At 42.7% G+C, this 22,644-nt stretch overlaps 1 protein-coding gene across 1 annotated transcript in view; it reads left to right on the top strand.

Annotated features, from left to right (window-relative positions):
- ADAMTS2 (ADAM metallopeptidase with thrombospondin type 1 motif 2) overlaps positions 1-22,644 on the top strand; it is a 170,998-nt gene that overhangs the window by 144,068 nt on the left and 4,286 nt on the right. Inside the window, exons 11-21 of the mRNA XM_074552498.1 lie at positions 5,842-5,987; positions 7,386-7,561; positions 11,380-11,513; positions 12,324-12,447; positions 13,068-13,148; positions 14,636-14,799; positions 15,937-16,096; positions 17,167-17,299; positions 19,584-19,791; positions 20,137-20,266; positions 21,263-21,352. Coding sequence (XP_074408599.1) covers positions 5,842-5,987; positions 7,386-7,561; positions 11,380-11,513; positions 12,324-12,447; positions 13,068-13,148; positions 14,636-14,799; positions 15,937-16,096; positions 17,167-17,299; positions 19,584-19,791; positions 20,137-20,266; positions 21,263-21,352 — 1,546 coding nt within the window. The remainder of the gene's footprint in view (positions 1-5,841; positions 5,988-7,385; positions 7,562-11,379; positions 11,514-12,323; positions 12,448-13,067; positions 13,149-14,635; positions 14,800-15,936; positions 16,097-17,166; positions 17,300-19,583; positions 19,792-20,136; positions 20,267-21,262; positions 21,353-22,644) is intronic.

Below are 22,644 nucleotides of genomic sequence, written 5' to 3' on the forward strand. Positions count from 1 at the left end.
TGTTTCTGATTAAATTTTTTTTAAAAAAAAACTAGATTACAATCCAAAATTTTAGACAATTTATTTGGATGCACTTTTCTCTATTTTGATTTTTATATTAAAAATATTCATGACTCCCAACTGAAAAAAAAAAGAAGTTATATTCCATTTTGTTGCATCACCCTCTTCCCTGCACTCTTCATTCATATTAGTACTTGAACAGAAATGAGGAGAAAAAAGGAATTTGTAACCCTACAGTTAAGGATCTGTCAGTGCTTCCATTATAAACAGTTTGTCAGGATATTATGCAACTCAGCTGTAAAAATTTTCTTTGGACTGGAACTTGGGATCCAAGGCTTCAGCAAGCTGTGCAGACAGCCAGGCTTTTGAGCTCTGCAGAGATGCAAGAGAGTATGTGCACATTCTGAAGTAGATGATAGGACTCTGTTTTATTCTCAAGGGAGCTGTCCCAGTTTTTTGATAAATAAACTTGCTGCCACCTTCCAGAAGAACCTGAGAAAATGATGTAAAATGAAAACCATTTTATTAGATAAAGCTCAGCAGTCTGAACTAAATGGTGTGGGTTTTTTAAAATAGTATGAGTTCTGGAGGTTATATAGCTGACTTTATGTGTCTGAGCTCAGCATTTGACCAGTGTATTTATTAGATGTTGATGTTTTTAATACAGGTACATCAGATCAATGCTTTTACATCTGTTCCTTTCCTTTTCATCTCTGCACTTGATTTTGCCTTCCCCTGTTCACTCTCTTCACCAACTGGGGCAATACCAGAGGCTCCTGCCTGAATGCATGGGGCTGTAAAATGCATTTATTGCCCAAAGCTGGGACTCAGTTGCTGTGGGGCAGCTTCCCTTCAGGTACATCTCCCAGGATAACTCATCAGCACTTGAGAAAAATGGAAAATAATTTCAAACATAATCACCTATTTTCTTTGGAATCATGCCAGAAAAGAAAAGTACAGAAACATAAGCAATTAAAGATGTTGATTGAGAAAGATTCATTTGTTTCCCACTTTAGAGACTTGCAGTTTTCATGATTTCATACCACTAATTCCCAGGGCCTATTTTAAGCTCAAAACCAATCACAACTCTGCTGATGTGTCACAGAAACATCCTGGCTTTGCTGCAGCTGAGGGGACGGGATGCCAGGAATGAAAGTGGTGCTGGGGAGGCGGTGCGTGGATGTTCTCACCTAGGGCTGGTGTTCATATAACTGAAAACTGATCCCAAATCCAGCAAGATGCCATGGAGGAGAATCCAGTCCAGCTGCCTCCTTCCCAACTGATGGTCAAGGGGCAAGCCACGTGGGAGATGTGAAATCTGGAGCATATTTTGGCAGGCAGAACAGGAAGGGACGTGTGTCTGCCCACCCAGACTGTGTCCTGCATGTCCCAGACACCAACCCTTTGAAAGGGAAGATGAGAGTTTCTAATGCTGTCTATACATGTCTATGTATGTGTACAGATAATGTTATATATATATATATATATATATATATAAATACACATATACTTATGTAAATACATATATATTTATGTAAATGTTTGTAAGCTTTTCTGTGCCTGTGATCATATGAACTAAGTTGCCAAAAGAGTGAGGTTCTGCCATTTTGAAAACTTCTTAATATGTCTTCTTGTGCAAGTGGAGATGCTGAGCAACTATTATGTTAATTGGCAGCAAACTAATATTTGCTGAGTTTAAAGATAAAAAAATAACATATTCTCCTGGACCTTCCCAGTCAGAAAACTACTATTTTGGCAGAATCCTAAAGGAAATAGAATAATTTATACTGCTCCCAGTGTATTATTTAAAACCAGATAGAGTTTTCAACAACAAGAGGGAAGTTTCTATCAGTTTTGTGAGGCTTTGGTGATGCAGCCCCTTGCTATGGTCACATTACCTTCCACAAAATAACTCCAGCGTGTAAAGTTAAGCACATGGAGGTTCAGAGTCACAGACACTCCATAAATTGCTGTAGTAAACCATGCAGACAAGATATAACTGTGCAAAGCTTAACTCTGCCCAGCATTCTGTAGATTGAAAGAAAACATATGCTGTCAGCTGACAATTTATTTACTTGTATACAATTCTGTCAGCTCTAACATTAGCCTCAGGCTTCTGAATCCAGGCAAAGTTCAGAAATCTATCATCAGTTTTTGTTATTCTATTTTTTAAAAATATTACTCTTCTGGGGAGACATTTATGTCGGCTGAAGTAGCTAACTGCTCTCCACAGGGTAGAAATAAAACCCAGAGTCAGTCACGCAGGGAGATCACATGTTTGAGTCCATCTGCTTGCTGCAGTGACTAACATCAAGGTTTGCAGCACCTGAGCCTCCTTTTTTTTCTTTCCTTGGAGAGAGGTTAAGAGCCTGGTAGCTGCCCCTGCCAACCAAGCTGATGTTGCTCTTGGGTTTGGCTTCTGTGCCAAGGATCCAGCACAAGCCTAGCAGGTCTTCTCTTTGCTTGCACTGTGCTAATGAGATGATCTGAGTAAAACTTGGAATGATCTTTTATTGTGTCAGGAAAGGAAGGGAATGGTTAAATATTGAAATAAATAGATAGTTTTGAGAAGAAAGATGGACCAAGAAAAGAGGGTTCTGAAAACACTAATGTGTACTCAAAGCAATGCAGTTAATTTCCCACTGAGAAAGCTGACCTCAGCTTCTCTTGGAGACAGGAGACAGATGGGTGAGTGTGTGCTGTGTTAGTCACCACAGGAATGGAGAACACTTGCTTCTCCACTGAAGAAACTTTTACTGCCTCAGAGTAGTCCTCAATGTTGGAACTTTCAGTTCATCCCTTGCAACCAATTATTTCAAACAGATGGAGCAGAGCGAGCCAGGCTGCGTGTGATGGGGAATGCAAATAAATCAGTAACCCCCTCCTGATGGGACCCCAGGACAGTGAGGAGAACTGAGCACCCCAGCCTTGCTGCAGTATGAGGGGTTACTTGGTAGATACTGGAGCATCAAGTGAGATCAGAGAGGTGCCCACTATAAAATAGTTACAGATACCCACAGAAGATCTTCAAGTCTTTTCTTGGAAAATTGACTTGCAGATGTGTTAAGCCCACAGGAACACACTGGCTCTTTTTTTGGCATCCACAGCAGTTGTTTCAAAGAACTGCTGAAAACAGCAGTGGAATGTTTTACTGCAGGAAATTTAAGCTCTCTCTCCTGGAAATTGCACTTGTTTTGGACTGCCCTGTTTGCCAGAAAAATAGGCGAGACTGCAAGAAGTCATCTTCAACTAAGAAAACGATTTGCATTTACCCATTTTTTTCTCATTTAAAAAAGAAAATTGCTTTAATATGCTTCATTCTTTAAGTGAAACCCTCTGTTTGCAAAGGGAATAGTGCTTGAAATTGGCTCTTTTCCACCTCATTATGTAGTTAATGTAGTAGCAATAGGAAGGGTTGGCTTTAACTTCCTTTATTACACTGGAGATTGCTCTGTCTCTGGTTTTACCTTCTCATGCATTTTCTTGCACGGATCTGCACAGAGTAAGATTCATTAGTGAATCATTTTGTTTTCTGTAGGCTTCTTTCTTTTAATCCACAAAAAAAAAGGCAGAGTTGGGCATGACTCATTTTACACAAATGCTTCTCTCCTAATAGCTCTGCCTCAAATTCCCAACAATCAGCATCTGACCAGCTTCTGCACTGAAAATCAGTGCTGCTCTTCTCTTTACACAGCAAAGTCAATAACATAATTCCATGTTTGCCTTCCAGTTGAGGGACCAGTCTCAATGTCAGAGAGGGGGTTTATTAGAGGTTGTTGCAAACCTACATCCTGCTGGAAGCACAGTGTCATCACACGTCTCTCCCTCTCCTCCATGAGTCCAAGCACTGGATTCTGGATGATCACACAATGAACATAGGCTAAATGGCTCCTGAAATGGATTTGGTCACTGCTGTGGAACTTACACCTGAGAGATGCAGCAGCCTGATAAAAGGGTGTGTGAGCAAGCACAGATCAGGAGCTGTCACTTCACATCTGCTTGCAAGCCCAGCTGAAATGTCTATTGACAAGCTGAGACGCTGCCAGCTTCCCCCACATCACTGAATGGTCCCCTGGCAGCACAGGGCCCCACGACTCAAACTGTTTGTTCAAACAAACCTCTCTAAAGCCATAAGTAAACAGTCCCTGAAGGGTACAGCCCTGAGCTTCTAAATCAAAAAAAGCAAAGGACATATTAGCATTTTGCATTTCTTTCATGCTTTGCTGAATTATCTCTTGTTCTGTCAAACATCTAAGAAAAATCTGCCCATTACAGCTCTGGAGCAGGACTGGTGTAATTGGCTTTGTGGTAACTCATCTATTTCAATAGGTTTTGACTTTGAATATCTGAAGTCATGGGAAAGAAAAAAAATAGTTGAAACCTAATTTCTACTCTCTCTTCTACTCCTTGTCCAACCAAATCAGCCCCAAAATAAATTGCATGAATATAGGCCAGTCACTGAGCAGATTAGTGAACCAGTAAGCTGTGCCTTGTCACCATTCTAATGATTCCCTCTTGAAATTCAGCATTATTAATGATTATCCTTCACTTTTAGATTTGCCTTCCAGATCACTAATCACTCTCTGCTCAAGAACACTCTCCTGTTATATATCTTCTGATTTTGTTTTTGCTGGCAGCATGCATTTAGCCATATGCTTGTCTTGTGCAGCCTGCCAAATTCCTGCGTTCCAGGGCTTGTTAAGCTGTGTAAAATGTTGTTGTTGACTTGAATGTTAAGGAAAGTAAGTGACTGATTTCACTTGTTGTTGCAGCCATCTGTGCTCCTGAGCCAGAGCTCTCATCCCAGCAGTAACAGTTAACGCAGGCAAACTGTGACAGCCTCATGCAAAGTCGTTTGTTTGCTGGAATATATTTTCCAGCACCCACACTTCATCAGTAGACTTTTATGAAAGCAGAAATAGTACTGAAAGGGGCCAGAATCTTGTGATCCTTGAGAAGAATTCTTTGTGACTTCAGCTGAGAAAAAAATTCCATGATTAGGGCCTGGAGAAATTGGTGGAAAGGCATTGACAGGTTTCTTTAACAGGAGATGACAGTAGAGATGATCAGTACTGGAGTTATGAAGCCTTTTAAAGAAATAAAATAAATCCCTTAATAGTTTGGGGAATGTAGCAAATTTTGTGTTTCAACTGCAGTGGAATGACTGTATTAAAAACCAGGTAAAAGAAAGGAGAAAGTGTGGTAGGGTGTGATGAACTGTGCAGCTGCAGGACTGCTCAGGGCTGTCCCTAAGGAATGCCTCCTGGTTTTTTGGTCAGGTTTACCATGAGATCTCCAGGGAGACACTGCAAAAGCTTTTAATTAATAGCATTAATTAAAAGCATTAATAGTCTACAATGTGAGCTTGCTTTAATTCCTTGACACTTTGCTCATTGCATATGTAATAGGAATATGTGTGTGGATTTGGGAGTGGCTGGGCAGGATGGTGCTGTGGCCACAGCTCCTGACAGTGCTGCTTGAAGAGGCTGCAGGCAGTAGTAGAGGCAGGATGTTACTGTTAGATTTGGGATTCTGCCATTTCCCTTAAATGATATCCCTGCTGCAGACAGGTGATGAGGAAATGTAACACTGACAACAGTTTAACAGACTTGGTAGACTTGAAACCTGCGTGCATACATGTGCATACTGACATGTAAGGTTGCAAAATCTGAGTGAGTTTGGGATCATGGGCACAATCTGACAGCAAGTCCCTCTACTTTCTTCTGGAGAGGTGAAAAAAATCCAGAACTTGCGCTGAAAATTAAAATGTGTGGTACAACAGCTTCTCATCAGATGTAAGTTAATAATCTAATCATTCTGACATCCGATTCTCTCTTTCAGCACTGCTTTAAAGGTCACTGCATCTGGCTCACACCAGACATCCTGAAACAGGATGGGCACTGGGGGGCTTGGAGCAAGTTTGGCTCTTGCTCCCGCACGTGTGGCACCGGGGTGAAGTACAGGACCCGGCAGTGTGACAACCCACAGTAAGTGACACCCCATGGTGGGGGGCTCCAATGGTGGGCACAGGGATCCTCAGGGCATGGCCAGGACAGCAGTGCAGGAAAGGATGCTGAGTGGTGTTTGTTAAAGCTGACCCGTAGCATACGTTGTCAGAAATTCTACTTTTGGCCCTTAGCAAGTCATGAATCATCTTTATTTCTCAGTTTATCCATCCATTAAACTGGTTATGCAGTTACAAGGACTAATACAGTACTATGTAAAGCATAAGTAAAAGTTTATGGTCCTATATATCTCTTTTTAAAGTGTGAGTATGAAATAATAGCAGTGATTGACTGGATTTTTTTAAAACCTTTTAAAAAGTTTTCTTTAATCCACCTTTTAGGATATTTCAACAAGAAGATCTTAAAATATTTTAAAACTGGTTTGATTCAAGTTGGAACAAAGGTCCTGAGATCAGAACTTTCCTCAAAGTTAATTTTAGGAATTTTGAATTGTCTGGCTTTAATAACTTACATATGGGTCATCTAGATAATGTAGAATGATTCAATTTCAGTAACAGTGGAAGTAAAGTATAGTTAATAAAGATTGGTATATCAATATGATAGGAAATGTGTAATTATTGCTATCTTAGTGTGGTATCATAAAATGTCAAGATCTTAACAGCAAGGACTAAAACAATTGTTGGGATTAAATTAAACAGAGAGTACTTTTAACATTGAATTTCTTGGTTTGTTGATAAAGCAATTGAACTTGGCTAGTATTAAAAATCATCTTATCATTGATTTGTTTTTTTTTTTTTTTTAATTGAGTTTTATGAAGCAGCATTTTCCAATGGAAATTGTTCTGTTAAGAAAACATTTGCCAGTTCTCTTTTCAGCCTTTATAACTTTGGCAACAGAGAAGCGACCTTTATAATTGTGGGCACAGCTTTAGTTGTAAAAGCTATTTGCATGTAGGAAAAGCCTAACATGCTATTTAAAACATTTTCTGTGTTTTCTGGAAGAAGATGAAAACCCAGCTACAGGTCCTGAGCTCTGCGTTGCCAGATGTGCCAGGGATCTGGTGCACATCTGCCTGGGGGCACACACTGGGCTGGGCTGCTCTGCCTTTGCTGCTGCATTAGGGGTGAATGTGAATGAGTTCTGCTGTGCTTTCCTTTCCTGGCTACACCAAGAAAATGGCTTTTCTTGCCTTTATCAAGTAGTTTAAACCTCTTCTTGCAGAAGTTGCTTTTTAACAGCTAAATAGTGACAGTGGGTATTGAAAGGAAATACGTACTTTACGTGTCAGAAATACAGGCCTAGCTTCATCAACTGCCTGCTGACATGATTGGGAAACAAATGGCTCCTCAAAATATTTAATAGACACTTCATTAATGAAATAAAAGCAAAACTAACCATGGGCTTCTCTGCCTGTCTCAGTCCTGCCAACGGAGGCCGCACATGTGTGGGGCCGAGCTACGAATTCCAGCTGTGCAACACCCAGGAGTGTCCCAAGGACTTTGAGGACTTCAGAGAGGAGCAGTGCCGGCAGTGGGACCCCTACTTTGAGTACCAGAACACCAAACATCACTGGCTGCCCTATGAACATGTTGATGGTGAGCAGCCCCTCTCCTGTGAAAGCTAAATTCAAATACAAATTACAAATATGAATAAAAATTATATAGGGAGGGGTAAAACTTCTTCCCAGGAAATCATGCCTCCCAAATCTGTTAGGAGGTGTTTGGAGGGATCAGTGAGTATCAGTGTATGAGTGACTCAATTTGTAAAATGCACTTGGATTTTCAAATAACTTTGGACACTGTTCCCCAGTGCCAGCTGTTATTTGGATTCACCATGAGATAAAAGGGAATAGTTTTGTATGGGAGGATGACCCACTCTGAGAGACCTTGTGAAAGTAGGGGACACAAGAAGGCAAAGGAAGTTTGGTGTTAATGAATGCCAGTAATGGATGTGGGGGTAAAAAGTGGTGTGTGTGTGGATGGTGGGCTCTGAAGAGAAAGGCTGGGAATAACTTTAGGAAAAGACCAGTTCAGTGACCGGGAAGGGACAGATGGAGAGCACAACCTGCCCCCATGTACTTGCACATTGAGCCTGCACTTTAAATGCTCAGCCAATGCAGCTCAGGTTGTGCCCATCATCTCACTGCTGCCCAGGCTGCTAAAACACCCACAGCTGAACTCCAGCCAGAATAAAGCAAACATAAATAATGACTTCTGGGTGAGGAGAGTTTAAATAAACCAGGACTTTTCACCCTGGAAAAGCAAGGATGTAGATTAAAAAGATAGAGTTACAGAGTTGGGAGTGGCCCAGAGAGACTGAACGTGGAATGATTATTTAGTTTCTCATAACACGAGCCTGGGAACATCAAATAAAATTATCAGGTGGCAGATTTAAAACAAATAAGAGGAAAGGCTTAATACAAAGCATCTAATTATCTTGAAATTCACTGCCACAGAAGACTGCTGATGCCAGAAAGTTTTAGAAATTATTTTGAAAAATTCTTGACAGTTCTACAGTCCATTAAGAGCCATTAAACACCAAGTCATGATTTTGGAAGTTCCCAAGCTGCAGTGTAGGAGGAACTGGGAGAATATTCTGAAAAAAAGGTTTCCAGTTTGTTCCTGTCTTCCTCCAAACGCTGCTGGCACTGTTGGAGGCAGCTGTTGGGTTGGATGGGTGCTGGCTCTCAGACCAGCAAGGTCGACAGAGATCACCTCCTAGAACAAAAATGTTCCTGTTCCTGTTAATGCCTCAGCTTAACTGTCAGTGCAAGTGCAGCTGGTTGCTTTGGGCCGTGTCTGCTCTTGCCAGAAAACACTCTGAGATGTTTTAGCAAACAAAGAGGCAGAGGGCAATGAGTCTCAGCTTGTTGAATGAGCAGTGTGAGCTGCTCACTGTTTTTGAACCCCAACACCTCACTTGAATGGCAAATTCTTGAGGGCAGGGTTGGCCTGGCAAGGGGCAGGTTCTGAGCACCCACCCCATCCTCAGCCCAGCTGCCCTTGCTGGGAGGGGAAGGGTCACTTTGGGTGAATCATTTTGCATTCCAGTGAGAGGATCCTCTGCCAGAAATTAATAGCAAATTCCTTACAATTAATTTGCCTGACTTTCTTCCCAAATAGTTCTCAGAGTTCCCTCATTCTTTTCATGCCATCTTGGTCAGTTTGTCAGTCTGGGATTTTCAAAGGCACAGACACAGCCTCACAGCTTAATTTCATGAAATAGCTTTGCTGGCACAGGGTGGAGGGATGAAGGCTGTGGTCTGCAGGACCTTTGCTTATGATTTAGCCTTTGGAGCAGTCTGCTGCAAAGACCAGTGAAACAAATCAGATTTTTTTCAATTAAATTCAATGGCTTCTGGGTCAGAAACCAGCTCATTGATGTCTGAGCACTGATCCCTGGGCACTGCTGGTTTCCAATATAACTATGGTATAACTGCAGCCACCTTGAGAGTTACATTTACCTGGGCAGGGTTATTAGAGGGAACAGCTTTTGTGTGAAAATAAGGCCAGAGACAAGCTTATGCTGGAACTCTAATATATTCAAAACTCCCTTTTGTAAGGATAAGGCATATCAGTGGCATACTTGTGAGGATAATGCAGTTGTGGCTCAGAAGTGACATAAATCCATACACTTCACAGGCAGCTCAGCTGGACGTGTCTGACACATTGTGCAGGGCAGAGGAACAGAGAGGAGAGCCTCATGCTGTGGTCAGAGAAAAGCCACTGAGCTGGGGTACACCCCAGTGTGTCCTTGAGCATCCCATGCCCCGTTGTCTCCTGTTCCAGGCCCTCTGAGCCCCCAGGTCCTCACCCTGTTGAGCTCACAGGCTGCTGCATCTCCCTGTGCATCTGCCAGGGCAGCAGGGAGGGACTCTGGCCATGAGCTCCCAGCCTGGGTTAAATGAGAAGGACTCAGAGAGCAGGGACTGGACAGACACACCATCATATCCACGCTCCTGCACCTCTACTGTGCCCAGCACCAGTGAATAGCACAGGAAGAATATAATTCTTTGCAATAGCAGGGTCTAATTTAGCAGCACTTACACATTTACTGTTCTATGGAGCAGTGAGAGCAGAACCATCTCTAAAATGAAGCCCTTGTGCAGAGCTGTTGGCACCCAGTGAGACCTGCTGACATTTTCATTTAATCACAGGCAGTGAATGTGTGCTGTGTGTGGGGTGGGGGTGGCTGCATACCCAGGGGTGCTGTGTGCACATCCATCCTGTGCACAGCTTATTGTTTCTAATATATATATTAGGACTGTCGTTATTATGATCTTAATAGTCTCCTATTAAGAATTTGCACAAACAACGTACCTGTTTTAATAGACTAGACCCTGGATTTTCAGCATGGCTTCTCTGCATGGTTTGGGAGCAATAGCAAAGGTCTCTGATGTACCAATACCCAGTGGCCTTGAGGACACCAACAGCAATAACAAGGACTTTATAAAAAGAGGGCAGAGGCCATGGAACTGTACAGGGGAAGAATGCAAAGGGCCTGTGAAGATTTATTTCAGTTGAACTGCTACAATGGAAAGGTTGTTATTGTTTTAAATGGTGGGAAAAGCACTCCAACTTTTAATCATGTTAAAATAGCAGAATCTCTATTTGTTTCATCTAGCAGAAAGGCCATCTGCTCTGCAGTGCCAAGGAAAGCATAGTGAATCCTATTATGGGGCTGAGGACAGCAAGAGACATGGATAAAATGAAATACACTACTGGAATACAACTTTATTCAGCCACTGACTAGTCATTTTCAGCTTCATTTTTTGTTCTTAGCTCTTTGGAACAGATTAGAGAAAATACCACTTGTCTGGCTGTTGGTGCATGTGTTAGGAGTAAAAAAATGTTTTTTGTCTGAATCTTTTTGACATCTCATCTTGTTTAATGGTTTAAATTATCATAAATACAAGTATAACCATGAGGGAAAATTAACTTTGTGGTTATGATGAAATGCTATGTTCCAGCTGTCTCTGAAGAAATTTTGGATGCCAGGTTCACTCAGTGTCAAACAGCTGCTTTTAATGGGAAAATTAATTTGGCTTTTTTTCATTTAAGTGCAGTGCAGGAGAAACCAGCATCTCTCACAGGTAGTCATGCAACTGAGGAGAGCTCTGCCAGATTGCATCATCTGCAAAGGATTAAATAGATCCCCCCCTCAAAGTCAATGATCTGTTATTTTTAAGCCTGTCTCCAAATGGTGACACATGAATGCTTTATGATTCAGCATTTTCCAAGACATCACAGAATTTTTCAAGGGGATGAGCATCAATGATTTATGGGCACCACGTTGGGCTCTGTGATGTGTGCAAGGAAGAAGGGAGAGCCAACTCTACTGAAAGAGCTGCTCACAACATCAGCAGCTAAACTGGGGGCTGAACGTGCACAATTTGGGTTGTTTTGTTTTTCAGCCAAGGAGAGGTGCCACCTGTACTGTGAATCCAAGGAGACAGGGGATGTGGTGTACATGAAGAGGATGGTGCACGACGGGACCCGCTGCTCCTACAAGGATGCTTACAGCATCTGTGTGAGGGGAGACTGCCTGGTGAGGGCCTGGGGGCTCCTGCATGGCTCAGCAGGGTGAAAACAACTCAAAGTCAGCCTTGAGTGCTTCTCTGAGCATGACTATGTACAATAATAAACACTTTGGGCAATAAGGAGATTTCATTAGGATTATTGTCACAATATTATGTGTGATATTCACAGTTGCCATGCATGTGACTAGATTCCAAAAGCACCTACCTACACAAGAAACATTTCATGCAGTATTTTAAGATGAGCTATTACAATTAGCTTTCAAGGAAAACTCTCCCTGCTGGGGTTTAGTGGGGGTGGAATGTACAATCAAATAGGAACACACAGCAGCTTTCAAGGAAAGTGGTGTTAGGATATGGCTGATGTACTTACTCTTGGTATTTGATCATGCTATTTTTAAAAAATCAATGACAGTTCCTCCAAGTTGGGATCTGCTGCAGGTCATCTTTCAAAGGAATGAGTATCTGACTAGCAAAACACTGGTGGAGGTGCTTATCCTCATATAGATGCCTAGATTCTCCTGGAATTTAAGTATCTGTCTTAAGATAAGCTGAGGCTTAAGAGCTTTCCTTAACCATGCTGCTTTCCTTCAGTAAGAGAACCACTGTGAAGTAAATTATGAAAATATAATCAGCCAGTTGACAGCTATTATAGGAACTGGAAGTATTAAAATTCTGTTTAGGTGTTGATCTTCCAGGAGAACACTACGAGGTGTGCTGCTTTACTGAAGCAGAATCAGGGGGTTAATATGAAAAGTGAAGGCTCATCTGAATTGAATGGTGGATAAATAAGAATGACTGTTTCTCTCTTTTGTGCACAGAAAGTTGGGTGTGACAGGGTCATAGGTTCCACAAAGCAGGAAGATAAGTGTGGTGTCTGTGGAGGAGATAATTCCCACTGCAAAGTGGTGAAAAGAACATTTTCAAGAATACCAAAAAAGCAAGGTCAGTACATCCAGTGTGGTTTGTCTTGGGGAATTCAGGGTATTTTTCTCAGTCTCTTATGTTTCATGGAAAGTACCAGGACAATTAAAAATCATTTGCACCATCATTAATTCCAATAAACAATCTGGACTTTCTTCCACATGTGTTTATAATTTGAAAATAAGACTTCTGTCCAGTGAGCAGTTAAAGCTGCTGATACCAAGGCCTGTGCATGCATGGGACAGGGCTTCCCTGCTCCTTGTTGGGCTTGTGCAGCTGATGTCAGCCAGGGCTCTGTCACTCCAGTACTGCAGTAATGTCCCATCAGCAGGCTCTGTCAGGCAGGAGGTTGTGTGGTCTTAAAGCTCATTTTAGTCTGAAGCCAAGTCTGTTGTGATACTTCAGGCACCTTTCTACTGGCCCAAAGCCCTCTGTCCCTGTTATGTTCCCTCATCTGGCACAGAAATGGGAATGGGAATAATGCTGGATTCGCTTCATCTTGTTTAATGCACCTTGCTTTCAGAAAATAAGATTTATTTAAAAATCTAAGACAAACCCACCCTGGGCATATTAATTAATAATTAATTTATTATTTTGTAGCATATTAATCCATAACTATCTTTTCAAATACCTCAATATAGGGTATGTTAAGATGTTTGAAATTCCTGCTGGTGCAAGACATTTACTTATACAGGAAACAGATGCCACCACTCATCATCTTGGTAAGTAAAAAGTAGGAAGATTTTCAGTCAGAATATTTTTTCTGGTGTTTATTTTTGTCTCTGGAGGCTGACAATGTGTTTATACATTTGTTTACCCATTACCCACCCACACCATGTACTTTCTCTAAGTATGTTAAATTAGGAAACTTGTTTGGCAATTTGATTTCCCTGTGCTGTATTCCAGGGTGTCCCAGCCAGATCTCTGTGTTGGTATGTGCATGTGATGTGTGAAAGCTGCTGGAAGAGGCACTGGGTTACTTTGTGGGGTGCAGTGCATTATCATTGGGCATTGGAAGTAGATGATCTTCAAAGTCTTTTTCAACCCAAACCATTCCATGGTCTTTGTGTGCATCTTTCATGCTTCCCACCCTCAGTAATTTCCCAGCTATATCCAGGTCTGTTCCAGATTCTGCCCCACTGCTAACAGTACTGACATGAGGCTGCCAAATCAATCCAGCAGTTCAGGAGGTAATGGAAATCCACTCCTCCCGGGCCCTGTAATCAATGGGAAGCAGTGACTGGTAGGCTGCTATTAATTGGAAGTAGATTCACAGTGAATGATCTGCTAATCATAGTGTGAACCATCCCAGCTTCTCCCCAGTGAACGCTTCCCTGGCTGCCCAGGGCAGCCTGGCCCTGTGGCTCAGGGAGCAGCCCTTGTCCAAAGTTCTGCCAAGGTGGGTGAGTGCTGTGCACATGGACAGCTGGCTCGCTGCCTTGGCCACTGCTGAGGGAGCAGGATGCTCAGGTATCTGCCAGGCAGAGAATGGAGTTAAAATCTGGGGTTACATAACAAACAGTCCCTGCTTCTTCTAACGAGGAGGGCAAATGTTCCATCTCAGGTGAAAACCTGTCCTCATCCAAAGGTGGCTCAAGTCTCTCCAGGTAAAGGATGGAGCACTGGTGGGAGCTGAAAAGAGGAACAAGGCTCTGTGTGCAGTGGCAGGTGTCTGCAGAGCAGCAGGAGCTTAACAGGGCTGTGCTGGTGTCAGGACTGGATCTGAGCAGGAGAATTAATGCTGTTTCTAGTGTCCCTCTCTCACTGTGGGGACCTGCTGGGGGTTAGCTCAGTAGCCTTCCTCTGATGGAGCAGTAACAACCCTCTGAGCTGCCTTACAACATATGAAAGAGCTGAATAGCTCTGGGACCCCCACTGGCTCTCAAATTGGCTCGGATTTGGCCAGTGGATTCAGAAGTTGTTATATGGGAGCAGGCAGCTCGACCCCTGTGGTGCAGCTGCATTGGCCTCATTTCCCTGGCAAGGAAGACTATGAAAAACGAAAAAAAGGACAACTGATGTTCCTGGAGCTGAGCAGAAAAGCATTGACAGTTCAGTGAAACACCTGAAAAAGTCTTTCCAAACCTGAGAGGGAAGAGAGGGAAAATGCACACTGGCCTTTTCAGCTTCGTCCCCTGGGACACAAGCAGAACAAAACTGGAGATGAGAAACAAACCTCTTATATTCACTTTTCTTGCGTTGCTCCCAGCCATTAAAAATCGTGAAACAGGGAAATTCATTCTAAGTGAGGACAACTATGTGCCAGACTCCAAGGTCTTCATTGACATGGGTGTGGAGTGGGAATATCGGAATGACGACAACAGAGAGACGGTGCAGACCATGGGGCCACTGCGGCACGGGATCATCATCCTGGTAAGCCAAATGGAAACCACCTTCCACATAGCCAGAGTGGGCTAGCCTCTCCTTCACATTCCTCTTGTGAGTTACCAGAAGACATCTGCTTCAATTATAAGACAATAGGAGATGTATTTTAATTCCTTTCTCCCAGCTCATTGCTGTTATAATTCAGGGTTATGTGTTGAGCAACCAGCTGTCATGATTATTTCCTGTGGCTGGCATAGCAATCAGCCACTGAGTAAAGGCTGCAGCTTACTTATCCTATCTGACATGTGAGCACCAATCAAAAAAAGGTCAGAGTGGTTCATATCAGCTAGATCTAATAGTTCCCTCTCCCATCTATGTTTTGAAAGTGTATCCTGCAAAGGCAGATGCAGGATTCCTGTGATCCTGGCTCCCTTTTTCAGGGCAAAACAGTTCCACAGTTCCCAAAACCACCCAAACATATTCCTTTTTTCATTGCAAACTAGCAAAGAGTAGACTTCAATTCAGGGGTAAGTTGATTTAAAATCCCTCTGAAAACAACTGTAATGTGTTGATCTACACCAGCTGAACTTCAGAGGAAGAATAAATGCTATGTTTCCAAAGGACAAATATTTTGCACTTTGCTCAAATTGAGATCTGTTTTCTTGCATTTGTCTTAGTGCAGTGTGATAACAAAACCTCTTTCTAAATAGTTTATATTTCTGTCAAGATTGAGTAAAAAGCTTTGCAGAATTCCAGGACTATCATAAGAATATTTGTGTTTTATCAGAAATATGAGCAATTTTCTTTGCCGGTTTCACTTATTTCTGCAGTTGAATTTGCTTTGTCTTTTAGTGGAACTATCCGTTATCATTTCAGTACAAAATTTCCTTCCTTTGTGATGGGATGTGGAAAAATTTAGTATCATGATGTCAGTCCAGTGCTGGCAAGGAAAATAAGTCTAAATCAACCACAGTCTTTCTTAATGTGCAGTTTAGAAACTCTGTGTCATAAGGACGGAGATACTTTTTCATCAGGGAAAAAATATGTTGAGTGCAGCTGAAAGGTTGAAATCCCTTAGGGGATGTTTTTGTATGTGAGCCATGATCACTATTTCACATCATCTCACAGAGCTCCTGATATCAGCCTTTCATATCTTTTTTTCATTACATCTCCTTTGCTTATTAGGTGATTCCTCATGGTGGTGCCAAGATATCTTTGACTTACAAGTACATGATCCATGAAGATTCCTTGAATGTAGATAACAATAATGTTTTGGAGGAGGACTCACTGTCATATGAATGGGCTTTGAAGAAATGGTCCCAGTGTTCAAAACCTTGTGGAGGAGGTAAAAACAAAATCTCAGATCATGCAAAATTCATTTATTGCCATGAGACATTAAAGAGATCAGAATATGGGAGGAGTTTTATTTAAGTAAGAGATAAATAAATAGTCAATGGGATTAAAATCTGATTTAAATTGTTTGGGGGCAGATCTGGGCTGATTCATTTCTGATTTATGATTATGAAACTAAAAATTGGACAAATGTACAAGATTTGGATGAGGGTCTCCCAAGCTGTGGAGGTGCTGAACCTCAAGGTGTCATGGGGCAGCCCTTTGTAAATCCCCATCCAATGATGTGGCTTTTGCAATGTCAGACTCCTTTTTGGGGCCACATGTGAAGGCTGGTGCTGTTCCCCAGGTGGATGGTCAGGTTGCAGCATTGGATTGTCACTGGAGAGGTTTTCAGAATGTTTTTGAGATGCTAGATTTGGCTGTTATTTTCATTAAACATTATATAAGTGTTATTTTCATGGTGAGGTTGCACCTTGAGTGCTGTGTCCAGTTCTGGCTCCTCAGTTTAGGAGAAAAGGAGACTCAGAGGTGACCTTATCACTCTCTGTAACTCACTGAAAGGTGGCTGTTGTCAGGTGGGGTTGGTCTCTTTGTCCAGGCAGCACTGACAGAGCCAGAGGACACCGTCTCAAGCTGTGTCAAGGGAAATATAGGCTGAATATCATGAAAAGGTTTTTAATTGAAAGAATGATAAAGTTCTGGAATGTTCTGCCCGGGGTGGTGGTGGAGTCACCATCCCTGGATGTGTTTAAATGAAGACTGGATGTGGCATTGGTTGCTGTGGTTTGGTTGAGGTGTTAGGCTGGGTTGGACTTGATGATCTTAAAGGTCTCTTCCAACCCAGTGATTCTGTGATTAAAGGAGTGAAAAATATAGGGGGTGAACTATTTGGGTGTTAAATTTGAGCTGCAAGTCTTTATTCAGTGCAGCTTACCCCTCCTTTGGTAGCATGTTCCTCTGCAGCTCCTGCTGCTGCCCTTGACAGGATCTGTGCAGTTCCTCTGCAGCTGGAGCCCTGTGAGGGGTGCCAGCCCTCAGAGTAAGGGCAGTGTCTCTCCCCAGGCTACCAGTTCACCAAGTACGGCTGCCGCAGGAAGACCGACCACAAGATGGTTCATCGCAGCTACTGCGAGCTCATCCAGAAGCCCAAGCCCATCCGCAGGGTGTGCAACCTCCAGGAGTGCTCCCAGCCCATGTAAGCATCCCATGGAGGTGCAGGGGCCTCTCACCCAGCCAGCACTGGCACCTCAAGGTGGCTTTAGCTTTGCCTTCATGGCCATTGCATGTGTGAGCATCTCATGCTCCGTTCTGCTCATAGAAATATTCTGTGATTGCTGGTTCCTGTGACTTATGAAATAAGTTGGGTTAGAAAATAAGTGCTGTCCTGATCCATACTTTTGTGTTCAGGCCATCGTGAGGTGATACAAAATAGACATAAATTCAATTTATACCAGTGGATTTTACACAGTGTGAATTAACCATGTCAGAGCAAATGTACAGAGTGCTGCAGAAGACAACCAACGTCAATGTCCAGTCTCTCAAATCCAGATCTTCATAAAGTTCACAGCATATTTTTGGACATTTAAACACAGGGAAAATATTTGACCTGTTAGATTTCTCTGGCTGCCCTTGTACAGCACGAAATGCCTGTTGTACCTTCATTTATAGCTCTACATAGTCAAGTGTTATAAATATTTTATTTCACATTTTACAGGTGATTTTTTTGACTGGCAGCAGGTTATTCCTGCCACATGTAGGACTAATATATTCTTTGTGCTACTACTGCAACAAGAAAGGAATATGTTGATCCCAGCTTTTATCTCTGGGGACCAAGTGTAGGTTCCAGGAATCACAGCAAATAAATAGAACATACCACAATATTTCCTAACTTCCTTTCAAAAGAAAAAGATTTGAAAGAGAGAAAAGGCAAGAAACTGTGCCCCATAAACTCTGCATGGGTCAGGGTTGAACATTTATTTATTGGAAAACTGAAGTAATGACCTAACCATATCTCAGGCTCTCTGGAAAGGACTGTATCCTCCTTTCAGCTGCAGATATAATTGGGCCCAGGTACCACAAAGGCTCAATAGGATCCTAAATTGTACTTGGATCCCTGAAGTTTCAGTTAGCTCTGTTTCCATAGAATGTCATCCAAGCGTTTTGCTCTAGTACATAGGAGAGGCAATTATTAAGGAGTTTTACAAAGCTCTGGGACACCCCCTACACTAATATGCTGCTTCTTCACTTCTGGGAAAAACTCTTCTTTGTTTCAGAAGTCACCTCAGGATTCCTGGCTTCACAGCTCTTGCATTTCTTCACAGCTGTGTAATTTTTGTAGGTTACAAAGAGAAAGCTGGGAGAAATTGTTACTTTCTGATTACCTGGAATGTGTAGTGCAGTGCCTTGTACTATTTTTGACCATTTCCAAACTCAGGATTTTATGAGTATTTCAGGACAATTTCTTCAAGCTCAGGGTGTTTCTCCAGACTATGTCTATTTTTTGGTGAAGTTGATCCCAAAAACATTGTTAAGTGGAACAATATTTCCATCTTGCAGAAGTCTGCACTCTGTAAATATTTATAGACTGCTGTATGTCTTCACTTAATTTTAACCAAGCTTTCAGTAGTCTAGATAAACTTCCTTTGGTGCTGTCTGTCCCTGCTGTTCTTCTCTAAGTCCTTTACAATTTGTAGCTGTAATTAATGAGTAATTAATGAGGTTTGGGTGATCAGTGAGAGTTTCAACCACACCACATTACAAACTGTAGATTTCATTTTTCAGTGGCCCAACTGATTTAGAAATTATGAACTCGACCTTTCTGGTTTTCAGTGGGGTGTTGCCTTCCCCCAAACCAAACATTTATGACGATGAGGACCCTGATCTGCCCAAGCTCAGCACTCACAGCACTGGGTTTGCCAGTGCTTCAGCAGATTGAGTCTAACATGGCCAGGGATATGGTCCATGGAATGCCCAGATGTGGGCCAGGCAGGAATTTTTCACCCAGATGTTTTGGCTTCATTCAACCAGATGGTTTGTGCTGCGTTATGAGACCAGGCACATCTCATGCACCCAGACCTGGGAAGCTCAGCAGCACCCTTGGGTGGCTGCTTTTGACATAAAAGTGATCATATTTTTATGTGCAGTTTTTGGAAAGGGCAGGAAATACAGCAAAGTAATAGTAATGCTTACCTTGGAGATAATGAGAAAGAGTAATATCGAAGATCTGGGTCTTATTAATGACATTTCAGGGGCAGTCAAATAACCCTCACCATAACTGCTTATGGTTTCTTTTTTCATATCTTCTCATTTTCTGCATATTAGAACTAGTATTAACATCATGTTAACTGCTTATGTTTTTTTCATTTTGTCTCATTTTCTCCATATTAGAACTAGTATTAACATCACGTTAAACCTGTGCTTGAGAGTTACAGATCAACAGTTTGACTTTTACTCTGCTCGCCCTCTTTTCACCAACCCAGCTGGGTTACAGGGGAGTGGGAGCCTTGCAGCAAATCCTGTGGGAAGACGGGGTACCAGGTGCGGTCTGTGCGCTGCATCCAGCCCCTGCACGACAACACCAACCGCTCCGTGCACACCAAGTACTGCAACAACGACCGCCCCGAGGGCAGGAGGCCCTGCAACCGGGAGCTGTGCCCGGCACAGTGGAGAATAGGACCCTGGTCACAGGTCAGTCTCTTCCCGGAGGCCTCAAACAACTAATCTCTGTCTGGTGGAATGGGCATGACGAGTAATGCCATCCCTGTATGTGTGAATAGATGGCTCTGTGGATAGATGGCTTGCATGTGCAGTTTTTTGTTTATTGCTCAGACCACAGCTCATTCTTGGAGTGTTTCACAATTACTGGTGGACCACAAGAAGCAGTGAGTGGCTCTCCCTCATGCTTTTCTTCTACAGTGGTTCAAATAATGTACCATGTCAGCTTGAATCAAGGGCAGTTTAAAATTGCAAAGCTAATTTCTGATGTGTTGTTTGCAGAGGGTGGCTGGGGTGTAACTGTGCCTGTCCTTTCAGTGCTCTGTCAGCTGTGGCAATGGCACCCAGGATCGGCCGGTGCTGTGCCGCACCAGGGACAATGTCATCGGCCTGTGCAAGGACAGCAAACCAGAGAGCGTCAGGATCTGCAGACTACCTCCCTGTCCCAGTAAGGGCTTCTCCTCTATAGCTTCTGTTACTTGTTGAAAAAAATAACTGTTTAATTATTTTCAATGCCTTCATTTAATTGATACTTGTGTGCTGAGGTGGGGGCACTTCTCCATAGTCTCTGTTTTGAGTAGAATTCCAAATATGGAGCTGCTGTGGGGCCGATGGGCTTCTTGGGCACTTTTCTTCTTCTGGGGAGCTCTGCTTGGCCCAGGACAGCCTGAGAGCCTGGGGCAGACCTCAGCACAGTGCTGATGGCCAGATGTGGCCAGCAGCCAACAGCTGCCCTGGGAGAGGAGCAGTGCCTGAGTCCAGCCCTGCACCCCTGAGACCTGTGGGGCTTGGCAAGGGCTGCTGGGCTGTGGCTAACCAAGGATGCCTCTGTGCTTTCCCCACCTCCACCAACAGTTCCATTCTTTTTCATTCTGTCAAACATAGGTTATCTGCAGGGGTTATCTAACTCAGTTTTTAGAAGCTGTAATTAATTTGTTCCTCCTTAATCCAGGGCAATAAGGCCTTTATCCTTGTTAGCTTTTCAGCTGTTTGCAAATTATATTTGTGAGATCATTTCACATATTCCTATTATTAAGTCATTCATATTCTTTTTTCCTGATGTATTTCTCAGGGTAGCTTTTGATTTCTAATTAATTAGAAGCAAGCTGTCAATTATAGTCTCCAATACAAAGATTTTAATGAGGCACTGTAACTAAACTAGACTGCATGTCTCTGGGGATGTGTGACCCTGCCATGAGAAGTGCTGCTGGAGAACTGGCCCTTGGGCTGTCTTCAGTGTTGGTTGTGAAGCGTTGGGCACGAGCTGTAGCAACCTCGCCAAACAGCTCCTTTTGCCCAAAATCAGCTTGGTTGTAATCCTTCCCTGGGCTCCTTCACAACTGGAGCCCACTCACTCTCTGAGCTTGTCCCCTTCTGACAGGACAACAATTTAACGCTGCCTAACATATGTTGTGTTGCATCTTTTTTTTTTCCTCTATTCAAGGAAACGTTTCTGATCCTTCAAAGAAAACCTACATGATACAATGGCTGTCAAGACCCGATCCAGACTACCCCATCCAGAAAATATCTTCAAGTAAAAGACCCATTTATAACTCTGCCTTTGCCCTTAAATGCATGCCACATCGAATGTGGACTTTGCCTTTTGCTCTCTTCTTCTCTCTATGCGGAAAGTTCCCTTGACTTTGCCAAGTTTAAATCTTGGGCTGAATCTGTTTTTTCACACCAGGCACTCGGTGCTCGGTGTCTTTCTTCTCTGGAGCTTGCGTAGCACTGGTGGTGGAGGTCTTGAAGTGTTGGATGTGTGAAGTTGGATCTCCACAGTATGTTGCAGTCCTCTGAAAGGGAGCTGGGATCGGTTTGCTTGTTGCTTGGTGGTGGTGAAAAAAGGCTCTTACTGGTTCCTGATGTTCAGTTTGATAGCAAAACTGAGAACTTATTGTGAATGTGATCACATCACAATAATGACACCTTGTAGTGCTAAAGTTCTCCTTTATCTAAAAACCCGAAATCTCGTAACTCTCTGGTTTCAGTTCGCTGACAGGGTAGTCTGATGAGTGGAAGAATTTTTTCATTCCATTTTCCTTTGTGGTGCTGTTGCTTTCCTCACCCTTGCTGCTCATTTTTTTATTCCTGACCCTCACCTTTACGTTTGTGACCCGTGGAGGGCTCACTGGGAAGCAGAAGCTGAGTTTCTGTCGGTACTTTCCCTGCTGCTCTGATGCCATTGCTCTGGCCACACTCCTGGTGGTCGTTTGGAGGGTTTTTCCTCGAGAAAAGTTGCGTTCATTTTTTTCCATCGCACAATTTTTGCCAGTTTTGCTCATTTTCACTTTAGAACCAAACCCAAAGCAGAGCAGGCATGGTCCATGGTGAAGGTGGCGTGGTGGTGTTTTCCTTGACGTGGCGGAGGCAATATGATGTTTTCATTGACTACGATGTCTCCAGCTGCTCAGCATGGAGCTGTTTATACTCATTACATCTCTGGTCTTTTTTCACCATGTGCATGTCTGACTTGACTGGTATGGTTGTGTGTGTGTGTGTGTGCGTGTGTGTGCTCTTAGATGTGTCAACTGGCAAACATAACAGTGTGAACTACTACAGAATTACCTCAATTTTTATTGCTTTTTTTGCTTAGGAGATGAATTTTAGAAAAATGCCTTAATGTTGAAATGTAAATGGCATTAATTTACCAGATCCAGCTTTAAATATGAACAGTACACTGGTACCTTGAGTTAATCTTCATACGGAGTGTTTTTACTTGAATGATAGCTATTGGAAGGTGGTAAATTAAATTGGAGGTTGATTTGCACAGTGCATATCCATATCTTCATGGAGACAGGATTGTGGCCTGACTTACTGAGATTT

This window comes from Zonotrichia albicollis, chromosome 15 (assembly GCF_047830755.1).
Source record: "Zonotrichia albicollis isolate bZonAlb1 chromosome 15, bZonAlb1.hap1, whole genome shotgun sequence".
NCBI classification, from domain to species: Eukaryota; Metazoa; Chordata; class Aves; order Passeriformes; family Passerellidae; genus Zonotrichia; species Zonotrichia albicollis.